Source organism: Sorex fumeus, unplaced genomic scaffold, assembly GCF_029834395.1.
Source record: "Sorex fumeus unplaced genomic scaffold, SorFum_2.1 ptg000002l, whole genome shotgun sequence".
In the NCBI taxonomy this organism is placed as follows: domain Eukaryota; kingdom Metazoa; phylum Chordata; class Mammalia; order Eulipotyphla; family Soricidae; genus Sorex; species Sorex fumeus.
The window spans coordinates 11,660,664-11,683,602 of NW_026606059.1; the positions used below are offsets into that span (position 1 = coordinate 11,660,664).

The window sequence follows — 22,939 nt, forward strand, 5'->3', positions numbered from 1 at the left end:
CCTACTGGCGATTCTCAGGGCTCGGCCCTGGCTCCGTGCTCAGGAGTAACCACTGGCACTGTTTGTGAAAATGGTCATGGCACCAGGGAGATCTCCAGCCATGCCCTCCTCTATTTTGGACAAGTTCTTTAATTAATCATGTTAGGGCAGTGATGTATTCTGAAGTATTAATTTAATTTAAAAAAAACACATGATTATGATTATTATGCTTGCATTGCTCCTACACCAGTGTACCCGAATCCCACCGCCATTTTTTTCTTGAAGTCCATCCCACACCCTCATCCCAGACCACCTCCCCCGCCCTCAGCTCACAGCTCTGGGGCCATGTCTCAGGGTCATTTCCGCTGGGGACTGTCTACTCTCTTGCTTGCTCTTCCCAGGCTCCCCAGATGTGTGAGATCCTCTGGTGTTGCCTTTCTCCTTCTGAGTCACTTTCTCCTCTTCTAGCCGAGTTTCAGCAGAGGCAAGATTTCATCCCTTTGCAGAGCTGACCGTGTCCCATTGTGTGTATATGTAATGTCCCACAGTTTCTCTGCTGCTCACCCATTGTTGGGCTCTTGGATTGTTCCCAGATCTTGGTTATTGTATGTGAATCATGTCACACTACACTGAACATAGGTATATCTATCTCGCTCTGCATTCTTGGTTTTGTATTTGGTTGGTAGATGCCCACAAGTGCAATTGCATGGGCGGAGGCAGCTCTGTTCTTAGTTTCTGCAGAAGTCTCCAAGCCTTTTCCGAAGAGGCAGAGCCATGGAATGGTCCCACTCTCTGTGGATAACGATCCTTATGTGTTGCGTTCTCGCAAGCGCTTATTGTTTCTGCACTTTTGATATGGGTCATTCTCATTCCTCTTTGTCATTTGGATTCACAGTCCTTTCATAAGCAGTGATGATAAATTTTTTTTTCATATGTCTGTTGACCATCTGTTGACCACCTTTGAGAAAGTGTCTGTTTATCACCTCTCCCTGAACTGTTTTTTATGGAGAATTTACAGTTTGGATGCAAATTGGTTTTTGCTTCTTTGAATTTGTTTTCACTGTGGATGTCTAGTTTGTTATTATTTGTTGAAAATCTTCCTGTACTGTTTCTGTTCCTTTGTCAGAGGGTCACTTCAGTGTGATCAGCCTGTTGTATTATCATGATCTTTCTGGGCTCTCAGTTCTCTCACACTGATTATCCATTTTTTTTAATATACATTCTCTTCACTAGTATGGCTTAACTTAAGTCTTGAGTTCTATTTATGACATTTGTCCTTCTCCTTCAGTGTTTTATTAGCGATTTTGAACCTTTTTTGAAACTCTAGAGATAGTTTGTTAATCTGTATCCATAAAATAAATTGCTGAAAATTTTTATTGAAATTTCATTTTATCTACAAATAAAAGTTGGGAAGGACTAGTACCTTGACAATATTGGGTGCTTCTGTCTATGAAAATTAGAAATTTTATAAAAGATAAAAAGCTCAAAGACTGGTCGATTGTAAATAAATGTAGCAAAAGAGCCAATAATATGGAAAGTTAATACTGCCGACTAATGAGAGAATTAATAATTACTTATTTAAATAACTTCTCTGTTTTCCCTCATTTCTGTGGATGATTAAAGATATCTTTTAGCATTACATTTAAAGAACTGGAAGATAGTGGTTATGGGGGAGGGTCTCTTGTTTGTTTGGTTTTATTGGTTTGGGGCTACACCATTCAGCAGTACTTGGGACTCATCCTGGCTCTGCACTCAGGGCTCATTCCTGGTGGGCTCAGGGACTCCATAGTGGCCCAAAGAGGACCCGGGGGGCTGCGTGAAAGGCAAGTGCCTACCCACTGTACAATCTTTCTGGCCCCAGGACTGTGTTTTTATATCTTTATGAATTTTATTTTAACTGAGAAAATTAATTCTTTATGTGTCTTCAGTACTTTGAAGAGATCTAACGGAAAACGGTTTATAGAAGTTCATGTTGGTCTATGAACACACATATTGGTACTCATGCAAACCCAGGTGCGAAAAGAATTCCATCTTTATAAATGATGTTTCTCATAACCGTTATAATTTGTGTCATTCATACATTTGTATAATTCATTCATTCATTGTTATAGTTGTCCACTTTTGTATTTTCTATTTGTAAAGAGTAATGAGCAGTTTTGCTATTTTATGTGGCACCTATCTCCATATTTCTCAAAAAGCATTTAGAAACTTTTGATCATTTTTTTTCCAGGTAAAACTCTCAATAGGCATACAGTAATGCCTTTTGGAAATCAAATACTACAACATTTATCAGTGTAATGGTGTACACGTGGAATATTAAATGAATAGGATGTACTTTATTTTACAGTTTTTGTCCTTCTATCGATGAACCAACTATTGGAAGCAAGAAGATTGATCTGTCAGGGCGGCAGGAAAGAAAACACATCTTCAGAGGAAAAACATTTGTATTTCTAAGTGCTAAACAGGTAATGCTATAAGCTAATTTTCCTAAAGAAAAGATTACTTCCTACATAAGAAAAAAAAAAGAAAGAAAAGAAAAGATTACTTGCTGGCTAGTGCCATGCTTGAATGCCTTCAGTGTCTGATCAGATTTAGCCAAACTAATGTCTTATGGCTCTATGCCACACATTGTTTATGGCTTCTTATTTGGAAGGCACCTTTATTCCCCTTTTCTTCTTGATTCTTTTTGGGAGGTTTGGGGCCATACCACGAGGTGCTGAGGACTTACTCCTGGCTCTGTGCTCAGGGATCACTCCTGGCAGAGCTCAGGGCATCATGTGGAGTGACAGGGATCGAACTCAGGCCTGCCAGGTGCAGGGCAAGTGTCTTCCCTGCTGTACTGCCTCCAGCCCCAGCGATTCTTCCTCATCCTCTGAACACAGAACCGTTTTCGCAGTTGTGGCTTCAGAAACTTTGCCAGAACACTGGAAGGGAGCAGGTTGTAGCGTAGAGTCCTTCAGTGCAACTACATCGTCCGCCCTCCTGGCCTTGTCATTGTAACTACATCGTCCTCCCTCGAGGCCTTGTTATTGTGAGAAGTGATCCCAAGCTATATTTCCGACTAGAACTTAGGCTCAGCCTCCTTGATAAATATTTACCTTGTGCGTCGAAAAAAAAAAAGAAAATTAAAAACTAGGTGACATGATTATTCTTACCAATCCCTATTGGTGCATTGCCTGAGAATTTTGTATCAATGTGTGAATGTTAAAAATGAAAAAAGGAAGTGCCCAGGCTCTGAACATGGCCAGCGTCCACATAGATGGACCTGGTATCTGTGGGCATCTGTCAGTTAATCTATTAAACCTATGTGAAGATACGAGTGAGAAAAGGACGTGGATTTGGAGGGGACAGTTGGCCAAATCAGCATCCAGATGCCTGTGGCGGCCTCTGCGGACAGTGTCATGTTCCCTCTTAGGGCTCCTGAAGTAGTTTCTGCTAGATTAAGGATTCTCTCAGAGCGGAAGTGCAGCTTGTCTTCAAGATGTGGGATCAGATTTACTTAAATCTTAATTTTATAGTCCTTCTCAAATCTTACCGGCATACTTGGGGGACTTAATTGTCTGATTCTGGGACTCCACTGTGGCTCAAGGGGCCAAGCACAGACCTTGTACCTGCTACTCTCTGAGTTGGTCCCTGGTACTGCAAGGCCCCAGGGCACCACCAAGACACCAGGTACCACCAAAGCCCCCAGGGCACCCCCAGGGCCTTTAGCCATACCCCATGTGACCCCCAGCAGGGTCAAGAATACTCCCCACTAAGAAATTAATTGTGACTTTTTGATTTATTAAAACTAATTGTAACTTTTTTTTTTTCTTTCCACTTTCCACTTTCAGCATAAAAAGTTGAGTTCAGCGGTAGTTTTCGGAGGAGGAAAGGCGAGGCTGTTGACAGAAGAAAATAAAGAAGATGATCGTTTTTTTTCTGCTCCTGGAACTTGTGTTGTTGACGTGGGAATAACAAACGCATCTACGTTGATTCCTGACTCACAGAAAACGTGGATTCTTTCCATTGTGGATATTCTCCAAAGGTATGGTATTATTAACTGGTGAAAGAATAATAAAGTGAGATATATATGTGTGTGTGTGTGTGTGTGTGTATATATATATGGGCTGGAGCAACAACACAGCGGTAGGGCGTTTGCCTAGCACGCAGCCACATGGCCGACCCGGGTTCGATTCCTCCGTTCCTCTCGGAGAGCCTGGCAAGCTACCGAGAGTATTTCGCCTGCACAGCAGAGCCTGGCAAGCTACCCGTGATGTATCCGATATGCCAAACACAGTAACAATAAGTCTCACGATGGAGACGTTACTGGGCCTGCTCGAGCAAATCGATGAACAATGGGAGGACAATTATATATATATATAAAACACCTATATGCTTTTCTTTAGAATATGTAAAACTTGAGAAAGTTAAAATTCCCCCCAAATTGCCTGGAGCTGAAATGTATTTGCCCTCCAGGGTTAGTGAGACACACTGAGGGTAAGATGCTTGCTCGGCCAACTGGGCTTTGATCCCCAGCATCCCATGTGGTTGGATCACCGAGCCTCGGGAGTGATTCCTAGTACAGAGCCAGGAGTAACCCTGAACATCACTGGGTGTGGTACAGAAACTGAAAAAACAAATTATCTCCAACTAAAATAAACCGGGATAGTGGTTCCGGTATTTTCTAGGCACTGTGAATTTAGTGGCAAACAGGATGGCGAGGTCCATGTTACTCTAGGTCCATACTACTGTCGGAACAGTCAGGGGGGCTATAAAGAAAAATGATAATGATAAATGCACACCAAGGAAGCCAGATAGCAGGGGAAAGGGGAGAAGTTTATTTTTAATAGATAAGATCTGGGGGCTGGATAGTACAGCGGTGTGGGGCATTGGCCTTACGCGCTGCTGACACAGGTTCGATCCCCGGTATCGCTTAGGGTCCCCCGAGCACTGCCAGGAGTAATTCCTGAGTACAGCACTAGGAACCCCTGAGCATCGCCGGATGTGACCCATAAAGCAAAAAAAAAAAAAAAAAAAGACAAAAATAAACAGAGAAGGCCTCTTTCAGGGAGTGTGTTCCCTGTGGGACGCTCCGAGAGCCAACACACAGGGCTGTGTGCCAGCCTGGCTGTTCTGAGAGTCACGCCCATGTCAGACACTGAACCTTTACAGTACCTGGGGAAGGCAGGCCACCGTGGCCTCTTCCTGCCTTCTAGGGAACTGAAGAAGGGCGCTCGGGGTGGAGCTGTGCTCAGGCTGGTCCCTCCCATCGCCAGGGGCCATTTTGTTCTGTATTCTCTGGCCTCCCATAGAGTTTTTCTTGAGCAGGAGGGCAGGTGTTTTTTTTTTTTGGGGGGGGGGGGGTCATACTCAACGATGCACAAAAGTTCCTCCAGGCTCTGCACTCAGGAATTACCCCTGGCAGTGCTCGGGGGACCATATGGGATGCTGGGAATAGAACCCGGGTCAGTCGCATGCAATGCAAATGCCCTACCTGCTGTGCTATCACTCCAGCCCCAGGAGAGCAGTTTTATAGTTTGAGAAAGCCTGTGCCTTCAGTAACCCCTGTCCATGTCCACTGAGTCCAGACCACTGATAGCTGTGGCTGCCACAGTTCCGTCAGTTCAGTGACAACTGAGGCCAGACCGAATTTTGGTCGAGGCAAATTGGACTCAGCTAGAGCCATGGCCATAGTGATAGGCTGTTTTCTCACTGGGTGGTGTCAGAATCAGTGACACAGACATCCAGGCCGTGGCCCACTGCCTCTCTATAGACTATTCCTGGGTGCCACTGCTTTCCCTGCAGACTGAACTTGGAGTGTCAGTGGCACATGGCTGAGGTCAGGCTGCATGACCTGGATTTGTTTCCCCAGCATCACTGTTATCGTTTGAGTTCTTGGGGGATGTCTCTTGATGTCTCTTGGGTCCTTTAGGCGGTTGTTGGGTTTGATTCTCTTCTGTGAAAGACATGTTCCTATTTCAGTTGGGATCATTGTCGTCCTCCCTTTAAAAAAAATTACTCTCCCGAAGTTTTGCCTGTTTCTTATGGGACTCCCCAGAGGTGATGCTGGGAAACTGGGGACCCTTCCTGCTTGAGACCCATTGGCAAAGACCCGACGGTTCATTGCTCCAGTGGGTGATGACAGCGCTGATCGGGCCTGGCAGTGCTCAGGGCCCAGTGCTCAGGAGTTGGCAGTGCTGGAGAGCATGCAGTGACAAGGTCAGACTCAGAAATGCACACGCTCCACGCATGCTCTTCACCCCTTTGGGCTCTGTTCTCAGCCCCAGTTCCTTAAAATGTTTTCAGTAAATCTGGAAAGGAGTTTTGTAGCTTGGTCTTCACAAGCGAGGGGTAGTTTCTATAAAATGTTATCACATTCTTGTCATGGCACAAATTAACCACCACTTTCATTGCAGAATAATAGGATTGATTCACAATGGATTGATTCACAATGATTCACAATAATAGGATTGATTCACAATTCACAATTGATATACATGCATACATGTATGCATGTATATCAGATAAAATGATTTGATTTTGTAAACTTAAAACTGACTAAAACTTGTTAACACTTGAAAAGTAATACAATGCTTTGTACTTTTTTTCCCTTTTTTCTCTCTTTCAAGTTTGATGACAGGACCTTATTAATCATAGAATTCCTTATAAAAATCTATTTCATTGCTTCGTCCGTGTGGCACTGTTGTTCTTCTGAAAATGATAGAATCTTAGAGCTGGGATATAGGTTATATTTCAGACCTTTATTTTACAGATGAAATGAGTCTTGTGGGAATGAGATATCTCTCTCGGGAAGGCAGGAGCAGCAAACATCTTAATAAAAGTTAAAGGCTTTGGTATATGGTAACACTAAAACTTCTTTGTTTCTCAATAGGCAAGGTCTTCGACCCATTCCTGAAGCAGAAATTGGATTGGCGGTTATTTTTATGACAACAGATAATTACTGTGATCCTAAGGGACAGCCCAGTCCAGGTAATCAGAAGTATCATTTTATAGACTTTTTTTTTTTTTTTTTTTTTTTTTTTAGCAACAGTGGTAGGGTGTTTGCCTTGTGCTCAGCTGGCCCAGCTGAGCCGGGTTCGATTCTTCTACTCCTCTTGGAGAGCCTGGCAAGCTACCCAGAGCATCTCGCCCGCACGGCAAAGCCTGGCAAGCTACCTGTGACGTATTCGATATGCCAAACACAGTAACAACAAGTCTTAAAAAATAGAGACATTACTGGGGCCCCTTGAGCAAAATCGATGAACAACGGGAGGACAGTGACTTTATTGTGTAACTCAAGGCCAGACTTTAAGGACATTATTCTTTACTTGCCAAAGGGTGACCCTCTGTATCCCTTTTTATAACTCATCTGCTTCTCTCTTTTTTTCATTGTTCCTTCAGTAAACATCTGTGATAACAATAGTGATTAGCAGAAGAAGATGCAGTGGCAAAAGGGGCACACAGGATATCCGTTCCTGAGAACTTGATAGTCCGAAAGTCACGATATAGCCAAGTCGCCAAGGGGTAGACCTGATCAGTTCGAGCCAAGCGCAAGAGAGGCGCGGACAGGGGATTCTCTAGTGCCGGGAATTGGTCAGGAAAGGATCCACCGCAGAGGGAGCCCTCAGGTCCCCTGGCCTGGGTGGTCGACCAGAAGAGGCCACCGTGGGAGAATCTGGGTAGCAGAGAATCCAGCGAGAACCAGTCTGCTATAGCAGCAGTGAGGAGAACAGCAGAAGGGGAGTGATAAAGGGAAACAGCCATGCAGACCTGGGTGTGTGAGGTGGTTGTGAAGTGTTTAGGAGCAGAATGTGTTGGGTAACCACAGAAATTGGTGCTGGAGGAACTGGAAATGATTCCTAGTTCCTTGGCATGAGTTCATGGGTAGGTAAAGAATCTCACTATAGGTGTCTCTGTATTGACTGTCACAAAAGCCACATTACTCAAAGGCAGTCATAAAACTCCTTCCTTATTTAAAACATCTTTCCCTAATTAAAAAAAAATACAGTTAAGCCACTATTGTCATCAAGATGATTCTCTTAGTTTTCCTCCTGGCTTTTTTGTTTTGTTTTGTTTTGTTTTGAGGGGCACACCCAGTGATGCGCAGGTCTTACTTCTGCCTCCGTACTTGGGGATCACTTCCTGGTGGGCTCGGGGCATCCTCTGGGAAACCGGGGATCCAGCTAGGTTGGCCACAGACACAGCAAGCATCCTGCCTGCTGTCCTATTTCTCCAGCTTCCATCCTCCTTGCTTTTCTCCCTTAAAATTTCTGTATGCTCATTTAGTTGCTTTATTTGTTCTCTAGTTGTCAGAACATCTGCATTTAGTATGTACTGATTTGCGTGCTGTTTTTTTTCTGTAGCTCATTGTCAGCACTCACTACTAGACTGAGACACAGGCCAGATAGCGCCGTCACCGTCTGCTCTCCGGGCCCCGTTACTGCTGCAGCTCACAGAAAGGCATGGGCGGGTTGGGAGATCATCTGCAGAGAGGCTCAGAGAGGCTAGAGCTGGGACCACCTTGTAGGTGTGTGGTCACTGATTTGTCCCAATAACTACTGCCTTCACGATCACGATCACGATCATCCTGTTTTTCCTCAATTGCCTCGAGCAGGCACCAGTAAAGTCTCCTTCATCCTAGCCCTGAGATTCTAAAAAGTGCCACGTTCAAGGCTCTTTCAGGGTTAGGAGAATGAGACCCATCATTGTTACTAGTATTTGGCATATTGGGTACGCCACTGGGAGTTTGCCAGACTCTGCCTTAGGAACTGGCAAACTGAAGTTAAGTGTTTCACATCGCCAGAAGTTAATCACTTGGGTCAGAGAAGTATACCCAGATGAAGGGGCTTTCCTTGCACCCACCGACCCCAGTTGGCATACCTGGCACTGCATGTGGGTACCTTGAACACTCCCAGGAGTGGTCACTCTGCACAGCCATGAGTGAGTCCCGAGGAACCCTTGGATGTGGCCCAAAACAAAACAGAACAACATGAATCAATTATTTTTAAGATAAATTGTATGAATTGTATTTTATAGTTGTATAACAACTATACAGAGAAGTTAAGAAATGAAGCAGATACTGAGCAGAAAATTCAGGAGTATTTTGATTCAGACCAGTGATTCTAAAGCCAGTGCTCTTGTGACCTAGTTGTAGGACAGTGTAGGTGGCGTCTGTCCTGTGAAGTTTGGAGAGAGGGTAGTGTGGGCGTGTCTAGGAGAGGTAAAGGTACAACACAGGATCAGGGGAGTGGCTAGTGTCATATCGTTCGGATATGAATGTTTCTTCAGTCCTGAGACGCAGTTGGGCAGGCTGGAGCATGTGCTTGGCGGGTAGGAGGCTCAGACTCAGTTCTCGACATTGTATGCCCCCCCCACCCCCACTAGCAGGCGCAACCTCCACAGGAGCACTGAGCCAGGAGTAACCTCTGAGCACCAGAGTGTGATCCAAGAACCAAAGAGACCAACATATGTTCCTTCGATACCATTGCCCTCATGCTCCCGCTACTGAGTCCTTGCTGTGTATCTTTCTTTTTTAAAGTACTTCCACAGGGGCTGGAGCGATAGCACAGCGGGTAGGGCGTTTGCCTTGCACACGGCCGACCCGGGTTCGATTCCCAGCATCCCATATGGCCCCCTGAGCACCGCCAGGAGTAACTCCTGAGTGCAGAGCCAGGAGCCAGGTGTGACCCATAAAGCAAAAAGCAAAAAAAAAAAAAAAAAAAGTACTTCCATGGCTAATGCGATAGTACAGCCCATAGGGTATTTGCCTTGTACACAGCCTACCTGGGTTTGACCTCTGGTTTCCCATACGGTCCTCCTTGCCTGCCAGAAGTAATTCCTGAGTGCAGAGCCAGGAGTAAGCCCTGAGTATCACTGGGTGTGCCCCCTCCCCCACTTCCCGTGCTCCAAAGAAAGTAAATTTTTTTTTTTGAAAAAGTGCTTCAAATACAAGCACTTTTAAAGGCTCTCGCTACATTCACTCATCGTTATCATTCCCCCCACCTGGCACTAGTTGGTGGGACCACCGCAGTTTTACAAAATATACCAGTACTTTGAGTTCTTGTGAAAATCTGTCCAAGGATTAAAAAGAAATTTGAGTTCTTGTAAAAAATCTGTCCAAGGAACTTCTCTCGGTGCAGTTGTGGTTTGCTGAATCTTTCTCCTGGCTGATGACTAAATGTCCCCAGAATTCATTCAGAGTCTAATGCCTCTCTCTAGCTGTCGGTTGAATCTGGGCACTGAGAGAACCAAAGAAAAGCCGAGAACTCTGTGTGGCCTTTAGAAAGCGCTTGGGTCGTAAATAGCCATTTCCTGACAGTGGATCACTGTTTGGGAGACAAAAAGCCCTGCTAGCGGGACTCGAACACAACGAAAAAGTCAAGGCAAGTGGCATCCTTGGGTGGTGAGTCATTCTTTGTGTCCCACATTTGCTGGTTTCTGTTTTTATTTGGGTGCCTGCACCCAGGGCCTCACACCTGTAAAACGTCTGTTGTTCCACGAAGCTACATCTGGGGTCCAGCCTCCATTTGTAAACTCTCCTTCATTTACCCTTTTGTAAATCTAGTTCTCCACTGGACATATGCTTCAGGAACACTTTTTTTAATGCAATTTTACTTTCTCCATTATTTGGAATATCCTGGTGTGTAGCCAGGGCATCTCATTAGGGGTGTAGCGTTGGGGGCGGGCGGTGGCTTCGCTTTGGCCGATTCTAAGCTCATAGCCCGTTTTCATAGATTATCCTGGAAAGGACTAGAGTGATGCCTCTTATGGAAATAAGACGGCAGAGTTCAGTGATTTCAGTGTTTCTTTCCCTCTCCATCAACAAAGCCTGAAAGTCCCCTGCTCTGGCTTTGCTCAGAAGCTGTGCCAGCACTTCTGACCCGTGGCCGTGGCCCGCTCTGAAACGCTTCATCCCAGAGAACGCTGGAACTCACCCAGTAATGATCTTGCTTCCATCCTCATTCCATTGCCTAGTTACAAACGTTGCCACTAGACTCACTATTCCTTTGCATAGAAGCTGCCTGAAAGTCACATAAATCCTCACACCCTTTGTCTAGGCTGCGGAGTCCTCAAGAGTTCAGCCTGTGGCCACCCTTTGCTTACGCTTCTCCCTACAGAGGACACGAGCCATGGATGGTCCCTGGAGTCTGCGCTCATCCTGACTTCTGGCCCCAGAGTGCCGGCGTTGCCTTTCAGGGTGGGACTCCTGAGCTCTGCCTTTGCCTGCAGAGGACCTGGGGTCAGTCCCCTGAATACCGCCAGGAATAACCCCTACGTCTCTGCCAGGGCTGACCTTTAAAAATAAAAATCCCTTGAAAAACCAAAAAAGTAAACTCATTCCACTATGCTCACTTACTTACTTTGAGTTTTTATAACCTCTTTTCCTCTTCTGTAACTCTCCTCTGTGTCAGAATTTTTGTGTTGTGTATTCCACTTTGGATACTCAGGGGTTCTTCCTGACTTTACACTCAGAAATGACTTCTGGCTCATTTTATTATCAAATTACTCAGGGGACTATACAGGATGCCGGGGATTGAACCCAGGTCAGCCACGTGCAAAGCAAATGCCCTGCCTGCTGTACTATCGCTCTGGCCCCTTCTTTCTAACTTTAAAATCAAATCACTTGTGAGCCACAGAGATAATCCAGGGGTTAAGGCCTTGCACGTGGCTGATCCTGGTTCTGTCCTCGGCAGCTTCAGGAGTGATCCCTAAGCACCAAGCCAAGAGTAAGCCCTGAGCACCGCCGGGTGTGGCCCCCTCCCTCAAAACAGGGGAACTTGAATTGTTGCTATTCTGAATAAAATAAACCTATTAAGTATGATATTCTGCAGTGACAAAAAAAATTTTTTTCATCTAAGAAGTTTTACCTCTCTTCTAGAGAAGAAAAGTACCTGCCATAGAGGCGGGTAGGAGGGAAACTGAGGACATTGGTGATGAGAAATTGTATACTGGAGAAGAGATGGGTGTTGGAACGTTGTATGACTGACACCCAATCACCAAACAACTCTGTAATTATGAATCTAAGGGGGATTCAATAATAACAAAAAAACCCTAATTTTAAAAATACCAAAATCGTTTACCTTTCTTCTTTCAAAATCATATTTATTCTCAAAAGCTTCACATTAGTTTTTATTTGCAAGGACAGAATGCTGGAGACATTTTCTGTAGGGAAATTTATCTTTAAAGGACAACAGTGAAACGTTTTTGTCTATTAAAGTATAATTTGAATTACAACTGAAGTTGATTCCTTTTTATGTTTCTTTTGCTTTCTTTGTACGTCACAGAGAATTTGTAAAGGCACAGTAATGATCTGCTATGGCTTTCAGTTTACTTCACTTTGGAAAATCCATGACAGACACCAACAAGTTGCTGTAGGCTATTATATAAGCTATAGGCTATTAAATTGAATAGTTCTGACTCCATTGACTAGAGATGATCCTGTGCTATATAATCTGGTTGATCTTTTCAGCATGGCTGTCTAATCATTTCTTTTTTGGGGGGGGTCACTCCCAGCGATGCTCAGGGGTTACTCCTGGTTCTGCACTCAGGAATTATTCCTGGTGGTGCTTGGGGAACCAGATGGGATGCTGGGACTCGAGCACAGATCAGCCGCGTGCAAGGCAAACGCCCTACCCTCTGTACTATTGCTCCAGCCCCTGTCTAATCATTTTACCGGTCAAATGTCCCTCTTACTCTCCGACATCCTGATTCTTCCCTTGTGTAACTTACAGGATGGAAGATGGCTTCAGCACCAAGCCTTTCCCAGAGCTCATCACTGAATGACAGTTTGATGCCAGTAACGCAGGTGATTGCTACAGCAGGTGCAACAGACTCCGAATCGGAGCAGGCAGACACCTGGTAAGGCTTCTGGTTACTAAGCTGTCATTACTATCCTCTCAGGAATTTAGCAGTGTGCTTCTGATGGCAGCACTGTGTGCAGCTCATCTCTTAGGAAACAGAAGTTTGGAGAGTGATCTTCCAGAGATGACAGTTTTTCTGGACAAGGAACAGCCAACATCCTATAAAAGATGGAAGATTTGGATATTTTTTTTTTGTTTTGGATCCATACCCGTCAGTGCTCAGGGGCTACTCCTGGCTCTGTGGTCAGGGGACCAGATAGTGGGATTGAACCCGGGATTCCTTCATGCTAAGTGTGGACACAACCCATTGGCTGGCTTGGCAAGTAAATGCTTTTGGCTTGTGGACCATTGACCTCTGTTGGGGCTATCAGCCCTCGCTGTAGCATTAAAGTAGCCAGAAATGGCATGTGAGTGAATTAGTGTGGTGTTCTTCCAGTCACACTTAACTTATGAAAACTGACAGACCATATTTGGCCTGCAGTCCATAAGATAAAAACTTTTTTGTCCTTGCCAATTTACACCAAAGACTATATATTACCAATTTTACACTGTAGACTACTACTATGCATCTTCTAAATATAATTAGTATTTATTCACAAATATTTTCTGTGTAGTTCTTTTTATGTGAAGAGTTTTTGCTCTGTATTTTAGAAAGTAAGGGAAGTTTTTTGTATTCTATAATCGATTCCATTTAAGACAGTGTATTTTATTTTATATATTCCATGATGGGCTGGAGCGATAGCACAGCAGTAGGGCGTTTGCCTTGTGCGCAGCCTGCCTGGCCAAGCCAGGTTCAATTCCTCCATCCCTCTCGGAGAGCCCGGCAAGCTACCAAGAGTATCTCACCCGCACAGCAAAGCCTGGAAAACTACCCATGATATATTCGATATTCCAAACACAGTAACAACAAGTCTCACAATGGAGACATTACTGGGCCTGCGCGAGCAAATGGATGAACAACGGGAGGACAGTGCTGCAGTGCTACATTCCATGATGACTATTCATGTTGAAATTCACCTACAATGCTGCATATTTTCTGTATTAGACTTTGCTCTGTGTTTGCTACACCCATGCTTTATTTATTTTATTTATTTTTTTCGCTTTTCGGGTCACACCTGGCGATGCACAGGGGTTACTCCTGGCTTTGCACTCAGGAGTTACTCCTGGCGGCGCTCAGGGGACCATATGGGATGCTGGGAATCGAACCCGGGTCGGCCGCGTGCAAGGCAAACGCCCTACCCGCTGTGCTATCTCTCCAGCCCCAACACACCCATGTTTTATACTGAGGCCATATGTAACTTGTGCTGTCGTGTCGGCTGTGGTTTTCTTTGGGGAATGCCACAAATAGTTCCAGAGAAGCTTTTGGGTGCCAGGAATCATACTCAGGGCCTTGTACACTGGTACATGTCAGGCTTGTCCTCCAGCCTTTTGATAAAACGTTGGAGTGGGGGCAAAGGGTTGGCCCTCCTCAGGGATTACTCCTGGCAGTATTCATGGGATGCAGTACTGGGGACGGGACCCAGGTCATTTGTGGGCAGGCAAGTGTCTTACTTGTTCTCCTCTCTAACCCCTGGTGAAGCTTTTTTCCAAAGAGAGGCTGCAGAGGCTTCGCTTGCCTTGCATGCAGCCCACCCTGGTGTGAATCCCGGCATCCTGTAAGCACTGCCTGGAATAAGCCCTGAGCACCTCGGTGTGGCCCAAACCCCATGCCCCTCATACAACACTTCCTAAAGAGAAACTCTTGGTGTTTTTAACAGCACTGAGTACGAGTTTTATTTTATATGTGTGGCATATAAGAATAGTAAAAGTATAATATGTACTTGACTTGGGATTGTGTATGAATATGTGTGGTTTGTATTTGGGGGGAGGGTGTTTCTTTGGCAGGATGCGAGCGCCCACACCCAGCAGTGCTCCAGGGCCAGGCCTGGTAGTGCTCAGGGGACGTTTTGCAGAGCCAGAATTTCAACCTCGTACTATGCAAGTCCCTAAACTCTGTATTCCCTTCTCCAGCCCACGTACATGTGTTTCGAGTGGTTTTCTGATGTGCTAAGGGTCGGGCTGATGGGGAGCGTGCAGGCACTGCTCGGAGTGGCCCAGTTCCGATCCCTGCACCTCCTGGCAACCCCAGGCACCTCGCCCGGAGTAGCCGCCAGCACCAAGTTTGACCCCAAAACAAGAGCAGTACAATCTTTTTCTCATAGCTTACTTGCAGAGATGATGTCATCTGGCTGGGAATAAAAGTATGTAATTCAGTTTAAATTCAACGAATAGGCCATTTTTGATATGGTACTAAATTAATAGATTATTCCTTGTCTGCTTTTCCATCTGTTAGTTTTGCTTGTGCACAGAGCTCATTTCAGGGCTCACTTCCTGGGACCATTGGGCTAGCCTCATGACGGGGGTGCTGGCAGCCTCACGGCCACGGGGCTCCCACACTTGCTCTGCCACGGGGAGGGGGGGGGCTGTGCTGGGTTGAGCTGGAGCCCTCGGACACGAGAGTCGAGCACGCTTGCCCCTCAGTGCACACTGCAAATGCTCCCTTCCTGCGCCCTCACTAGTGCTTTGGGGTTTTGTTTTTAGTCTCTGTTTCACACTCAGCTGTGCTTGGGGTCACTCCTGGCTGTGCAGATTACTCCAGGAGATGATACGGGATGCTGAGGATCGAATCCTGGTCAGGTGTGTGTAAGGAAAACGCCTTACACCCGCTTCCTGCTCTACTTTTTTCTCTAGCACCTCACACTAGTGCTTTTTAAGGGACTTTGTGTCCAAAATTATCACAAACTCGAGTGATCACTTTGTATTCTTCTTTCTCGCTACAGTATGGATTTGAGTGAAAGGCCAAAAGATGTCAAAGTCCCCAGAATGGAGCAGAATTTCGGAAAGTCTTCACAAGAAGTATCTATTTTAAAGGAACCCTCCCAAATAAGCCCTCACAATAATACAGCCAAAACTCAGGATCAGATGAAGGCCCCAAGCTACCAGCTTTCACCAACTACATTTTGGGGTGTGAATAAAAGTAGAGATCGGACTTCACAGCAGCAGACGAACACCATCAAAAACTACTTTCAGCCTTCTGCCAGAAAAAGGTATGTTCGTAAGATTTATTCTCTTTGTACTAGGACTTGCCGTGTGATTAGAAAGAATGTTCGTCTGCTCAAACACGCTTCTAGAGAATGTTGTTACTCTCGGAAATGTTGATATGTCGCTAAGGTCATTAGGTTCTCAAACTTTTGTGTCCTCTCTCTCTGGGTCTTAGGATGGTAGGAGGGAGGGAGGGAATAGTGGGTGGTTGGATGGATAGATAGATTGATAAATAGATAAGTAGGTGTGTTGCTGACGACTGAATCCAAGATCCCACTTACCCACACATTCAAGGCAAGCACTCTTACGGCTGCACTATTAACTACAGCCCCTTCAGGTGAATAAAGAATTTGGTGTTTGTTGAAAAATGATAGGAAAGTAGGGTGGAGTGAGAGCTTCACATGGAGGAGCCAAGCTTCAGTCCCTAGCACCAGCTGAGTACCACCAAGAATGGCTGGCTCCTAAGCATTTATGGAAATGGCCCCTGACACCCCAGGGGGACCCCACTGTTCCGTCTCCCTCACAAAAGCAAAGAAAACTTGGTCCTGTTACACTTGCAGTGTTGGTCTGTGATTTATTGTGAATTTTATCAACTCTGACTTACTTTGAGTACAGCTCATTCATCCATTTCATTGTCTTCAGGTACATTCCTGAATGGGGGGTGATTTTCCCACTCCACATTATTAAATAGTGCATTATTGCCTACATACGTGTCTTTTTTGTATTTTTCTACGTTTTCCTCCACAACTATTAACTGTTGTCACTCCAGTAAAGATCAAGCTGTCCATATGATTCCAGCCACGAGGATGATCAGAATAGTAGAGTGTATGGACTCTGTAGTATTTCCAAATGTTTGTTATTTTGGTTCCCAACAAGATTACTGATAAAACCAAGAATTGTTTTTAATTCAATGGGAGGCATGTATATTGCTAAGTGAAAAGTTCCCTACCTGTGTTCATTTTTTTATTTGTGTTTTCTTTCCTTCCAAACCGAAGGGACAGGGATGACGAAAATGAAGAAGTGTCTTCATCTAAATCTGCAAGAACCGAAATGTCTTGTTCTCTTTCAGAACAAACAATGCCCATTTCATCCTCACTCTGGAAAAATAAGGAGCAAAATCTATCCCAGAATGAGCCTGTGGACAAAAATTCAGATAGTCTATTTACAGATTTAAAATCCACTGTGAAAAATTCTGCTAGTAAATCTCTTTCTATAGAAGAGCTACAGCCGGGAAAAAGAAAAGAAATGGATGATATTGGCATAGAAGATGAAGTATTGGAACAGCTGCTCAAGGACATGAAATCAGAATTAGATGTCAAAGTGAAAGTTCAAAAAGAAGACAGCATTAAAAATAAGAGTAAACGGCCAAAATTGGATATTGAAACAAATGGCATTTTTAATGATGAAGTGGAGCTAGAAAATAAAATCTCTGTAAGTAACCTTTTTTTAATGACTGTTGGAAATAGATCCTTGAGTGTTACAAAGACATTTTTATTGTGGGTAATGCAGTCTTCATCTTGAGAAGAGACGGTATCTTCAACATTGGGGTGAAGTAGAAGAATTTGTTGGTGTATAAGGAGGATGTTAAAACTAGCCATTGGGGCTGAGAGACCGTGTCACAGTCAGCGTCTGTCCCCAGCACTCTCTCTGGTCTCCCCATCCCTAAGCACAGAGCCGAGAGTAAGCCCTGAACAAAGCCGGGTATGGGCCCCCAAACCAAAAGGAAAGAGTAAAGTTTTTAAAAATAGTGTTTGACTTGGGGCCAGTGAGAATGCCCAAGGGCTGCTAGGTGTGCTGGCATCCTGGAGCCCCAGGTTCGAGCCGGGTCCCCCAGTGCCCCCAAGCCCTGTTGGGAGTAGCCCTGAGTAGTGACCCAGGAATCGTCCCCGCACGCCGCCGATGTGACCTCAGCACAGTAGAGGTAGTAGTACGAGCATACTCAAGTGATGGCAGTAGTACTCGCTAATACTCGCAGTGATGCTTCAGGCAGGGGCAGACCACGTACCTTATGGGAGTCCCCAAATCAGCATCCAGTGACATAGGAGCTGTCACAGTTCAGCATTTTAGCCCACAGATGCCTACACGTCTCACATCTACTGATCTCCTGGTGGCATCATTTCCTTTGTGCTTAATTTACTCCTGTGGTTTTTTACCTTGTGACCCCTGAACATAACAAAAGTCTACTGCAGTGGGTCCATCTGTGCAATGAGAAAAAAACACCTTATAACACCCTTCTAAGAATGTGCCCCATTATTAAGTGATGCATAGTATGATCTAACTAATGGCAGCTAGTAGTTGTCCTACTCACTTTCTGTGTTGATCTGTATCCTAGCAAACATTTGAATATGAGGGTCAGCATAAGAGATGCCTTAATCAGGCACAGAAAGGGGAAAACTAATAAGACAATGTTTCTGATTGGTCTTTTTTTTTTTTCCTTTTTGGGTCACATCCAACGATGCGCAGGGATTACTCCTGGCTCTGCACTCAGGAATTACTCCTAGAGGTCCTCGGGGGACCGTATGGGATTCTGGGAATAGAACCCTGTCAGCCATGTGCAATACAAATGCCCTACCCGCTGTGCTATTGCTTCAGCCCCTGATTGGTCTTTTTTTTTTTTTTTTAGGCAAAACTTGTATAACATTACTTGGAATTTCAATTTTCATTTGAATAATTTGTCTTCCCCACTCTAAGAAAACTTTCATGTATTTGCTGTTGTAGGCATCAGGGAGTGACCTACTCTCTGTAAGTGAGAAGCTGTGCCTAAGCTAATAACCTGGTAGGCCAGTAGGAGGGAGCCTAGATTTTACAACATCAGCACTTGATGCTGTGATTTCCGCAGAGTTCCACTGTCAGTTTTGACGCCGGCCATCCCTACTGCCCATGGGCCCTGGCTAAGTGTGGGAATGTAAGTCCTTATGGGGGAGAAGGGAAGGGAGGGCCGCCACATGCAGCAGTGCGAGTCATTGAACTGTGCAGTGGAACCCTTTGAAGGCCTCGTGGTCGTTTCTCCAGAGCGACTCCCCCAGGCTCCTCTCTGCATCGCTGCATCAGTACCACCTGGCAAACTTCCTATAAATCAGGGTTCCCGGGCACAGAGCAAGCTCCCTCCTCTGCTAGGTGTGTTGTAAAGAAACCCTAGACATTGAGAATAACAGGTGCCCAGAGGCACGAGAAACGGGAGAGGTGTTCAGGAAGAGGCAGAGGCAGGGTGGGAAGTGGCCACTGCCGCAGCGATAAAGGAGGTCCAGTGACATGCATGGCACCTGCTCAGCGGCCGTGTTGTGCTTTCCCCTTCTTCTAAGGGGAAAGAAGAAAGGCAGGTGGGAAATAGTGCGTGCCTGGGAGGCAGCAGGGCGGGAGGGGAGTGGAGACCTTGGTGCCGAAGTGGACCCGGCCAGAGGATGATGCTGGGTCGTGGTACGCTGGGTCATGGTACTCCTGAGCGCAGCCATGAATCACTTTAGAACTTGGTGAATCATGGGGATTTGATTTTAAAAGAGGAAATTTAAAACATTTTAAAGAAGAAAAACAAATATATAAATGAACAGACCTGAACCCCAGTGATTCTGGTTCTCAGCGCGGTGCTTCCTCCTTTTTCCTTTTATCTTTTTATTTTATTTATTTATTTATTTTTGCTTTTTGGGTCACACCCAGCGATGCACAGGAGTTACTCCTGATTCATGCACTCAGGAATTACCCCTGGCAGTGCTCGGGGGACCATATGGGATGCTGGGAATTGAACCTAGGTTGACTGCGTGCAAGGCAAACGCCCTACCTGCTGTGCTATTGCTCCAGCCCCTCCTTTTATCTTTTTAGAAATTCTTTTGCCGTCTCTCTGAATTGTTTAGTAAGTAGCTTAGGGATTTCCCCCAGTGGAGGTGCAGCAGCAGTGTGGCTGCCTTCCTCGGCTCTGCACACGGCCGGAGAGTGGAGGGTCCCAGGTGATGAGTTGGGGGTACCTGAGGTTTAGTGATGGAAGATCCCCAGGTGATGAGTAGGGGTACCTGGGGTTTAGTGATGGTCTCTGCTTTCCCCAGCCCTCACCCTTGGTTAACAGAGAGCCCGGACAATTCTAATGAACTTGGTTCAGTTAGTACGGAAGGAAGATCGATCCTGGGATATCCGATTCCACTCTATCCAGACTGAGACAGAAGCGTTCTTCATTAGCAGAGCTTTTAGGATTCACTCACTTTACAAATGAGGTTAATTGATCCAAGCAATTTATATATTTAACCATTGTATTCCACTAGAGAGGAGGGTGAGAAATTAGTTTAATGAAATATTTGTTGAAATCCAAAGGATTTTCTACATTTATTTATATATATATATATACATATATATATATATATATATCACAATCACGATCACGACCACCCTGTTGTTCGTCGATTGCCTCGAGCAGGTGCCAGTAACGTCTTCTTCGTCCTAGCCCTGAGATTTTTTTTAAAAGTGCCATATTCAAGGCTTTTTCAGGGTTAGGAGAATGAGACCCATCATTGTTACTGGTATTTGGCATATTGGGTATACCACGGGGAGTTTGCCAGACTCTGCCGTGTGGGCAGGTTACATTTGGTAGCCTGACAGTTTGACCAAATTAGGATGAGATGATAAGATGTCACGCTGCCGCGTCCGTGCGCTTCCGGGAGCTGAGTGTGATAATCTCTGGATCCTGGCCGTTGTTGGAGTTACACGGCAGTTGGTGGGTGTAACTGTCTAGTTACTGGCAGGTCCAGTCCCAAACCGTGCAGGCTTGGAGATCTCAGCACCGGGTCCCACACACCTGGGTTCCTCTGCCAGTTCTTTTATGCGTGAGGCTCATCCAAGTGTGTGGAGAGTGGTCCCAGCATGGCCTTGACTGGGCCCTGGTGGTCTTCAGCTGTTGGGCCCTGGTGGAGACAGTCAGGCATAGGGTAGGAGAACTGAGTGTGATAATCTCTGGATCCAGGAACTGAGTGTGATAATCTCTGGATCCTGGCCGTTGTTGGAGTTACACGGCAGTTGGTGGGTGTAACTGTCTAGTTACTGGCAGGTCCAGTCCCAAACCGTGCAGGCTTGGAGATCTCAGCCCCGGGTCCCACACACCTGGGTTCCTCTGCCAGTTCTTTTATGCGTGAGGCTCATCCAAGTGTGTGGAGAGTGGTCCCAGCATGGCCTTGGCTGGGCCCTGGTGGTCTTCAGCTGTTGGGCCCTGGTGGAGACAGTCAGGCATAGGGTAGGAGACTCTGCCTTGTTCTCTCCCAGGAGCTGAGTGATATATACATAATATATACCTTTATTAAGATACATTTATTCTATCTGCATTATAATTTAACTCCAAGCCCTTCTGGGATCTCAGTTAAGGCTGCTTATTAAGTGTTTTAAGTGTTTACAAGGTTAGGTTCCACTTAGATCATTCTGACAAACCTTTGGAAATGCATTTCCGTCTTTCTAACCTCTTGCCTGAGTACAGCATTATATTGCAACATTACAGCATTAAATTGACACAATTTCTCAGTCTTAACTAGGCCAAGTGAGCCTACATTTAATTCTTTCAGTTTTGCTCTCTCAGGAATTTGTTGTGAGAAAGGCTTTGTGGATACTCAGAAATTAAAAGAATCTGATACTATGTTTATTTCGACCTGATGAGCTGAAATTGCCTCAAGTTGGGGTGGGTACAAATATTACAGAGGATTTTGGGGAGGTGACAGGCCAGTAGACCCTGATGGAGGGAAAATAGACTGTTTGGTAGGGTGGTGGGTGTGGTGTGACGGTGTGTATGTTCATTGATAGCTTTGCCATCTACAGATAATTAGTAATACTTTCTCTTGTAAATCTTGTTTAGCAGACTTGGAATCAACTGCTTATGTGCCTCTTTTATTCATATGTATGAGCCTAACATATTAAGTATCCAGCATGTAAGTTACATGACTTACAACTTAGGTCGCTGCTGGTCTTCGTTGTTATGCAATATTACAATGAATTTTTTCTAATTCTATTTCTATTATTGGGTAACTTGGTCAAAATCATAGCTACCTTGGGGTTTTTCAGAAAGACATTTTATTATTTTTTTTTTTACTGAAGTGAAATAATTTTATTTAAAGAAATTTGCCTAGACAAATGTGAGGGCGGAGACAGAGAGGAGAGAGAGAGGCAGGGAAATGTTTCTAGTAGAGCAGTCAGGCCTCTGGGGCTTGGTGGGAAGGGAGGAGCTAAGACTCCACGCCAGGACTGAGAGTAAGACAGTTCCTGGGCAGGGATGCGCCCGGCAGGAGTCTTTGCAAAGTCGGTTTTATACTAGGGTTTCTTTAGAACTGCTTTGGAAAGTTACCATTTTATAATTCCGATACCAATCTTTCCTTTATTTAGCAAGAAAATGAAATTGGGAAGAAATGTGATGTCAAGAAAGAACCACTATGGTCAACGAAAGAAGAACTACCTGTGAGATTTTTATTTATTGTTTTGTATTTCTTTTTAAGTTTTAAATTAAGAACCGTGATTTACAAAGTTGTTGATAGTATAGTTTTAGGCAGATAATATTTCAGCACCCATCCCATCACTAGTGAATTTTTATTTCTGTGACGATTCTACTTATGGGCTGTCAAGTGATCTCATCGACATCTGTCAGTTTGCAGTTTTTAGGGTTAGCTATATTTCTCTGCAATTTTTGTCTTTGGTGATTTGCTACTTCTGAAAATAGGTTAATCAGGTTATGAACCCTAAGTTTCTCTGCCCTTTGCTCCATAAGGTCCTTGAATACATCATTTTTACATTTATGAATGTCAGATTCTTTGCTTTTGTAAAATCAGGTAGACATTTGTCCAACAATGTTGTAAATTACATCAGTGGCTATGAAACATTTGTAAAGTTCTGGGCCATTATTACTTTGTATTCTTATTCCTGATTTTGTTTCATTCCTGTAAACTGAATCTTTTGAGTTTCCCTTTTTCCTTCTTTCCCCTGTCAGACTATTAGCAAATTCCTTATGAATATATAGTTAATTGAATTTTGAAGGGCTGGAGCGATAGCATAGCGGTAGGGCGTTTGCCTTGCTTCGGGAG

At 44.8% G+C, this 22,939-nt stretch overlaps 1 protein-coding gene across 2 annotated transcripts in view; it reads left to right on the plus strand.

Annotated features, from left to right (window-relative positions):
• The window catches only part of NBN (nibrin), a 58,273-nt gene that overhangs the window by 9,623 nt on the left and 25,711 nt on the right, over positions 1–22,939 (plus strand). For both annotated transcript variants that reach the window (XR_008795508.1, XM_056137597.1), the window contains exons 6-12: positions 2,327–2,444; positions 3,813–4,006; positions 6,854–6,951; positions 12,693–12,819; positions 15,641–15,907; positions 16,898–17,333; positions 22,248–22,319. Coding sequence is in view for 1 of the 2 variants with exons in the window: in XM_056137597.1 (XP_055993572.1) it covers positions 2,327–2,444; positions 3,813–4,006; positions 6,854–6,951; positions 12,693–12,819; positions 15,641–15,907; positions 16,898–17,333; positions 22,248–22,319 (1,312 nt within the window). In the remaining variant the exon portion in view is untranslated. The remainder of the gene's footprint in view (positions 1–2,326; positions 2,445–3,812; positions 4,007–6,853; positions 6,952–12,692; positions 12,820–15,640; positions 15,908–16,897; positions 17,334–22,247; positions 22,320–22,939) is intronic.